The following is an 8,116-nucleotide window of genomic DNA, read 5'->3' on the forward strand; positions in this document are numbered from 1 at the left end:
CGTCCGTTCCCTCTCCCGGTGTTGTCTGTGCACCGTTAGTTCCCTCTCTCCCCCCCCGGTGTCATCCGCATACCGTGGCCGTCCCCTCTCCCTGGTGCCGTCCATATTCCGTCCATCCCCTCACCCTCAGTGGAGTCATTGGTCTATGACCCGTCCGTCCTCTTTCCCTCAGCAGTGTTGTCCGCGCAACGTCTGTCTCAACTTCCGCGGTGTCGTCCGTATACTGTCCATCCCCTCTCCCTCCGGAGTCATCCATATACTATCTGTCCCCTCGTCCCATTTCCCTCCCCGGTGTCGTCCGTATACCTTCCATCCCCTCTCCCTCCATGGAGTCGTCCATATACTATCTGTCCCCTCCGTATACCTTCCATCCCCTCTCCCTCCATGGAGTCGTCCATATACTATCTGTCCCCTCCGTATACCTTCCATCCCCTCTCCCTCCATGGAGTCATCCATATACTATCTGTCCCCTCCGTATACCTTCCATCCCCTCTCCCTCCATGGAGTCGTCCGTACATATACCATCCCTCCCCAGAGTCGTCCGTATACAGACAGTCCCTTCTCCCTCCCCAGTGTCGGCTGTGCACGTACAGTTCCCTCTCCGATTAGGTACTTGTTATGGTGCCTGTCCGTTCTCTCCTCAGTTTACCTCCTTATATACCTGAAGTACCGCTAGCTCCGCCCCCTGCCCGCTCCGCATTCTTTTTGTCCGTTTTGTCCCGCCCTGTATATATCCGTGACGTCACAACCCCACCCCCAGCATCGGAGGAGAGTAGACCGGAGAACGGCGGAGATGGGGCTCCGGGTCCGCACGGGGAGCACGTGAGGCGCCAGTGACCGGACCATGCACGGGCTGCTGCTGCTCCTGATCCTCCACCCGCAGCTGCTCGCGGGGGCGCCGGCTGGGACTGCACAGCCCGCCCAGGTGAGAAGCCTCAGACCGGGGAAGTGTCAGCTCTGGGGGGAAGATGACACGGGGCCGTGTGTTATTGGTGACCAGATGTGAGATCTGTGGATTAGATTGTCAGATCTGTGGACGAGGAAACGAGAGATCCGGGGATTAGATTGTCAGATCTGTGGACGAGGAAACGAGAGATCCGGGGATTAGATTGTCAGATCTGTGGACGAGGAGACGTGAGATCCGGGGATTAGATTGTCAGATCTGTGGACGAGGAAACGAGAGATCCGGGGATTAGATTGTCAGATCTGTGGACGAGGAGACGTGAGATCCGGGGATTAGATTGTCAGATCTGTGGACGAGGAAACGAGAGATCCGGGGATTAGATTGTCAGATCTGAGGACGAGGAGACGTGAGATCCGGGGATTAGATTGTCAGATCTGTGGACGAGGAAACGAGAGATCCGGGGATTAGATTGTCAGATCTGTGGACGAGGAAACGAGAGATCCGGGGATTAGATTGTCAGATCTGAGGACGAGTAGATGTCAGATCTGTGGATTAGATTGTCAGATCAGGGGATTAGATTGTCAGATCTGTGGACGAGGAAACGAGAGATCCGGGGATTAGATTGTCAGGTCTGTGGACGAGTAGACGTGAGATCCGGGGATTAGATTGTCAGATCTGTGGACGAGGAAACGAGAGATCCGGGGATTAGATTGTCAGATCTGTGGACGAGGAGACGAGAGATCCGGGGATTAGATTGTCAGATCTGTGGACGAGGAGACGTGAGATCCGGGGATTAGATTGTCAGATCTGTGGACGAGGAAACGAGAGATCCGGGGATTAGATTGTCAGATCTGAGGACGAGGAGACGTGAGATCCGGGGATTAGATTGTCAGATCTGTGGACGAGGAAACGAGAGATCCGGGGATTAGATTGTCAGATCTGTGGACGAGGAAACGAGAGATCCGGGGATTAGATTGTCAGATCTGTGGACGAGGAAACGAGAGATCCGGGGATTAGATTGTCAGATCTGAGGACGAGTAGATGTCAGATCTGTGGATTAGATTGTCAGATCAGGGGATTAGATTGTCAGATCTGTGGACGAGGAGACGTGAGATCCGGGGATTAGATTGTCAGATCTGTGGACGAGGAAACGAGAGATCCGGGGATTAGATTGTCAGGTCTGTGGACGAGTAGACGTGAGATCCGGGGATTAGATTGTCAGCTCTGTGGATTTGATTGTCAGATCTGTGGACGAGGAGGCGTGAGATCCGTGGATTTGATTGTCAGCTCCGTGGACGAGAGATCCGTGGATTAGATTGTCAGCTCTGTGGACGAGGAGACATGAGATCCGGGGATTAGATTGTCAGCTCTGTGGACGAGGAGACATGAGATCCGGGGATTAGATTGTCAGCTCTGTGGACGAGGAGACGTGAGATCCGGGGATTAGATTGTCAGATCTGTGGACGAGGCGTGAGATCCCGGGATTAAATTGTCAGCTCTGTGGACGAGGAAACGAGAGATCCGGGGATTAGATTGTCAGCTCTGTGGACGAGTAGACGTGAGATCAGGGGATTAGATTGTCAGCTCTGTGGACGAGTAGACGTGAGATCAGGGGATTAGATTGTCAGATCAGGGGATTAGATTATCAGATCTGTGGACGAGGAGACGTGAGATCCGGGGATTAGATTGTCAGATCAGGGGATTAGATTGTCAGATCTGTGGACGAGGAGACGTGAGATCCGGGGATTAGATTGTCAGCTCTGTGGACGAGGAGATGTGAGATCCGGGGATTAGATTGTCAGATCTGTGGACGAGGAGACGTGAGATCCGGGGATTAGATTGTCAGATCTGTGGACGAGGAGACGTGAGATTCGGGGATTAGATTGTCAGATCTGTGGACGAGGAGACGTGAGATCCGGAGATTAGATTGTCAGCTCTGTGGACGAGGAGACGTGAGATCCGGGGATTAGATTGTCAGCTCTGTGGACGAGGAGACGTGAGATCCGGGGATTAGATTGTCAGCTCTGTGGACGAGGAGACGTGAGATCAGGGGATTAGATTGTCAGCTCTGTGGACGAGTAGACGTGAGATCAGGGGATTAGATTGTCAGATCAGGGGATTAGATTATCAGATCTGTGGACGAGGAGACGTGAGATCCGGGGATTAGATTGTCAGCTCTGTGGACGAGTAGACGTGAGATCAGGGGATTAGATTGTCAGGTCTGTGGACGAGTAGACGTGAGATCCGGGGATTAGATTATCAGATCTGTGGACGAGAAGACGTGAGATCCGGGGATTAGATTGTCAGATCAGGGGATTAGATTGTCAGATCTGTGGACGAGGAGACGTGAGATCCGAGGATTAGATTGTCAGATCTGTGGACGAGGAGACGTGAGATCCGGGGATTAGATTGTCAGCTCTGTGGACGAGGAGATTTGAGATCCGGGGATTAGATTGTCAGCTCTGTGGACGAGGAGACGTGAGATCCGGGGATTAGATTGTCAGATCTGTGGACGAGGAGACGTGAGATCCGGGGATTAGATTGTCAGCTCTGTGGACGAGGAGACGTGAGATCCGGGGATTAGATTGTCAGCTCTGTGGACGAGGAGACGTGAGATCCGGGGATTAGATTGTCAGCTCTGTGGATTTGATTGTCAGCTCTGTGGACGAGGAGACGTTAGATCCCGGGATTAAATTGTCAGCTCCGAGGACGAGGAGACGAGAGATCCGTGGATTAGATTGTCAGGTCTGTGGACGAAGAGACGCGAGATCTGGGGATTAGATTGTCAGCTCTGTGGAGGGAGACGTTAGATCCCGGGATTAAATTGTCAGCTCCATGGACGAGGAGATGAGAGATCCGTGGATTAGATTGTCAGCTCCGAGGACAAGGAGACGAGACATCCGTGGATTAGATTGTCAGCTCCGAGGACAAGGAGACAAGAGATCCGGGGATTAGATTGTCAGATCTGTGGACGAGGAGACGTGAGATCCGGGGATTAGATTGTCAGCTCTGTGGACGAGGAGACGTGAGATCCGGGGATTAGATTGTCAGATCTGTGGACGAGGAGACGTGAGATCCGGGGATTAGATTGTCAGATCTGTGGACGAGGAGACGTGAGATCCGGGGATTAGATTGTCAGATCTGTGGACGAGGAGACGTGAGATCCGGGGATTAGATTGTCAGCTCTGTGGACGAGGAGACGTGAGATCCGGGGATTAGATTGTCAGCTCTGTGGACGAGGAGACGTGAGATCCGGGGATTAGATTGTCAGCTCTGTGGATTTGATTGTCAGCTCTGTGGACGAGGAGACGTTAGATCCCGGGATTAAATTGTCAGCTCCGAGGACGAGGAGACGAGAGATCCGTGGATTAGATTGTCAGGTCTGTGGACGAAGAGACGCGAGATCTGGGGATTAGATTGTCAGCTCTGTGGAGGGAGACGTTAGATCCCGGGATTAAATTGTCAGCTCCATGGACGAGGAGATGAGAGATCCGTGGATTAGATTGTCAGCTCCGAGGACAAGGAGACGAGACATCCGTGGATTAGATTGTCAGCTCCGAGGACAAGGAGACAAGAGATCCGTGGATTAGATTGTCAGATCTGTGGACAAGGAGACCCGAGATCTAGGGATTAGATTGTCAGATCTGTGGACGAGGAGACGTGAGATCCGTGGATTAGATTGTCAGATCTGTGGACGAGGAGACATGAGATCTGGGGATTAGATTGTCAGATCTGTGGAAAAGGAGTCATAGGATTCGGGGATTAGATTGTCAGCTCTGGACGATGAAACGTAGGATCCGGGGATTAGATTGTCAGCTCTTTCAATAATTTTACCCTTTATTGTCTGTGATAGGTTAATTTGGCGACTGCTCCTTGGAGAGGTCCCCTAGATGGGTCCCTTGTGCTGGGACCCAAGGGTTTGGCGTCATCTTCTGCAGATACTTTTCCTACACCAGATACCACGTTTCTCCTGGATTTGGATGGTAATCTGAGCTCAGAGAACCCCAACATTCAGGTAACACTTGGCTGCACTGGTGAAGTAGAGAGTGATGGGCATGTTCTGATTGGGGGGGGGGGGCATTGTCTTCCAGGTGACAATTGAGGTGGACCCCAATTCTCAGACGGAGGTGGAGCTGGATCTGTCAGACACGCGCACAGACTGGTGGGATCCGGACTGGCAGTCTCAGCATGAGCTTTTCTGGCCGCTCTTCTGGGAATATAACGACTTTTCAGATGTGGAAATTTCTACGACCAGTGAAGGCGTGCAGGCAGAAAATGTTGGCGACTACTCCCCACAGTACGAGTGGGAAGACAACGTCCTAAGTGGAGGAGACCATGATGGCCGTAGCACGCCCAGCGACAAGTGGGTCACAGATGACTCGTTTCTTTATGGTGAGGCTGGTGACCTCTACATGCTTCGGGCTAGATTCAGAGGGTTTAATTTTCAGATATTTGGGGTTCTGCAGATTACGAGGATGAAGATTGGAGTTCTTGGTCTCCCTGTAGTGCAACTTGCGGTCGCCCAAATCAGAAACGGACCCGGTCCTGCGGATATTCCTGTACGGCCACAGAGTCTCGTGTATGTGACCTTGCTCCATGTCCAGGTGAGATGCCCAAATAAAGTATCTGAGGTTGGGGTCACCATCAGCTCAGGGGTAAATACTGATCTGTTCTCACCTTTCAGGAGAAGAGGATGACGTGGAGAATTCAACAGTGGTGTGGACAACCAAGGCGAAGAGTAAAGCTCCAAGCCCAGAGTCAGGTGACAGTCACCCTTCCCATCCCCATGTCTGCTCATTCCCAGTCATCTCACCCTCAAACCTTCCTCCTCGTCTTAAAGGGAATCTGTCACCTCAATTTGGCGGGCTATTTAAATGCCTTGTGTCCGGTCCGATGGGCAGTGTTCCATCTCCTTTCCTCCATCCCATCCCTGTCCGCAATATTTTCGGGAATTTGAGTAGTTGTCCTCCATAGTCGGCGCATGCGCAATGCAATCTTGCCTCGCGCACATGCAGTATGCTTTGCCCAACTGCGGGCAAAGCCAAAAAGCATTACTGCGCATGCGCCGATGAACTATGTCCTGGAAAACAGCAAAATACTTCCAGGACATAGTTCACCGGCGCATGCGCAGTAATGCTTTTCGGCTTTGCCCGCAGTTGGGCAAAGCATACTGCGCATGCGCGAAGCAAGATTGCATTGCGCACGCTCCGACTATGGAGGACAACTTCTTAAATTCCCGAAAATATTGCGGACGGTGGACAAGGATGGGGTGGAGGAAAGGAGACGAAACACCGCCCATTGGACCGGACACAAGGCATTTAAATAGCCCGCCAAATTGAGGTGACAGACTCCCTTTAAAGTGCTCTGCTATTCTTCTATCACTTTTTCTCCCTTGTCTTTGTGTCTTCTTCAGTCTTATCTTGTTCCTTCTCTCTTTTAGCTCGTCGTTTGTATCTCATCAGCCTCTGTATTGTCTTCCTCTCACCTTTTCATGCTCCTGTTCTTCTGCTTCTCCTCTTCTTTCTCATCTTATGGTTCTCATGTGTCAGTAGTGTCCACCTGTTCTCTTCTGTATTCTTATCTCTTCCTTGTCTTATATTGCTCCTCTTCTCTTTATTCGATACTTCTCCATTCTTCTTTCTCAGCCTCCACGTCTTTCTCCAGTTCTCATACTTCTATTCTTTTTCTTATCCTCTTCCTTGTCTCATGCTTATCTTCTCTTTTTAGTCCTCTGCCTCATGTCATCCTCTTTTTCTTGTCCTCTGCTTCATCTTGGGCTTCTCTTCTTTTTCCCTACCTTGTTTCATGCTTCTCTTCCACGACTTGTGCTTTTCTTCCTCTTGGCTCTGCCTTGTCTTACGCTGCTCCCCTCTTCTTCATCAGGCTCCCAAGACAGCTGTGAGCGGTGGCTGACATGTAAGAGTGAGTTCCTCAGTAATTATCTGCATCGGGTGTTGACTGAGTTGCCAAGTTGCCCATGTTTCTACCCCTCTGAGGTGGTGTACAGTTCCTTGGTTCTGCGGGATGAGAAGATGGCTGGCAATTTCCGCTGGCGTGATGCTAGCGGCGTGCGGGAGAGACTGGATATTTACAACCCTGGTGCACGCTTCTGTCTGCGTTCTTTGCTCTCGAGGGACAGCAGCAGTCTGGGCGCACAGCATTGTTGCTACGACTACTCTTTAAGACTGGTGACCCGTGGACGGGCAGCTGGGATCCCCAACCTCATCAGTGCAGAGTTCTCCTCTGAACTTCATTACAAGGCAGATGTTCTGCCGTGGATTCTGTGCAAAGGCGACTGGAGCCGGATTCATCCACTGCGACCCCCAAACAATGGATACGAGTGCCCAGAGAACCCCTCAGAGGAGGAGTACCAGGCTCAGCTCCAAGAAGCCCAAGACTTCTAGGGCCGGCCATGGATGGAGACGCAGGATCTACACCAAGAGTTGTAACATTGACCGAAAGTAATCATAATGGACTCGACTTGGCCGTGTTCCCTCCCTATACTATAGTGGCTTCATGTATTTATCAACAGCATCTTATATAAAGTTACCAAAAGGAAAGAAATATTCCTTGTGTACGGGCTAGAAGTAGCGCAGAAGGCTGGGTCCTCCTGATGGTCCCTGTGGTTATGATTTGTTACATGTCCAGCTAGGAATTGTCTGGAGCCTCCTGGTGGTCATGGGAGGACATTACACAATATATAAAGACCACACCATCCCCTCTGGTAGGAAGTACATCAAAGTGTAATAATGTAGCACGAAACTTAATGGGAACGTGCTAATGATAGCGACTCCCAGACCCCCCCCTCCTCCTCCCGCAGTCTCCTCCAGACAATGAAAGGTGCAGTCTTTCTTCAGGATCCGAGGAAGTCCCACTGATTGTGACACCGATCATGTGGAAGGTTGTGTATAATCCTATTATAGTGCCCGACCTGAAGAACTGCTCTGCACCCTCCCAGCAGGTACCCCAAATAATCCAGAATGTGCATCAGTCATGCCCTGTAGACCTCAGAAACGCCCCCCCAGGCGCTGTTTCCACACCTCGTACACCCCCCACCAGGCGTCATTTTCATGTCTCGTGCAACCCCCCGGCAGTTTCCACACCTCGTGCACTCCCCCGATGCAGATTTCACGCCACTTCCCCAGGTGCAGTTTCCACACCTCGTGCGCCACCCACCCCAGGCATCTTCTCCACATCGCCAGCAGCCTCAGT

The 8,116-nt window shown here is 51.6% G+C and overlaps 1 protein-coding gene across 1 annotated transcript; it reads left to right on the forward strand.

The window, feature by feature from the left end:
• The first annotated feature begins 718 nt into the window (after nt 1-718).
• On the forward strand, nt 719-7,468 carry ISM2 (isthmin 2). Its single transcript, XM_073587280.1, has 6 exons — nt 719-925; nt 4,758-4,919; nt 4,996-5,296; nt 5,371-5,508; nt 5,589-5,666; nt 6,788-7,468. Exons 1-6 carry the CDS (start codon nt 845-847, stop codon nt 7,306-7,308), a joined length of 1,281 nt encoding a protein of 426 aa, XP_073443381.1. The 5' UTR covers nt 719-844; the 3' UTR covers nt 7,309-7,468.
• The last annotated feature ends 648 nt before the right edge of the window (nt 7,469-8,116 follow it).

The sequence above is a fragment of the Dendrobates tinctorius genome, unplaced genomic scaffold, assembly GCF_039654945.1.
Source record: "Dendrobates tinctorius isolate UK_male_01 unplaced genomic scaffold, ASM3965494v1 ptg000010l, whole genome shotgun sequence".
Taxonomy (NCBI): domain Eukaryota; kingdom Metazoa; phylum Chordata; class Amphibia; order Anura; family Dendrobatidae; genus Dendrobates; species Dendrobates tinctorius.

Bases quoted from the DNA above. Each gene is read 5' to 3' on its own strand.
- ISM2 (XM_073587280.1), top strand. From the start codon at position 845: ATGCACGGGCTGCTGCTGCTCCTGATCCTCCACCCGCAGCTGCTCGCG. The intron at 926-4,757 runs GTGAGAAGCCTC...TGTCTGTGATAG, and splicing joins GGACTGCACAGCCCGCCCAG to GTTAATTTGGCGACTGCTCC. The intron at 5,297-5,370 runs GTGAGGCTGGTG...GGGGTTCTGCAG, and splicing joins AGATGACTCGTTTCTTTATG to ATTACGAGGATGAAGATTGG.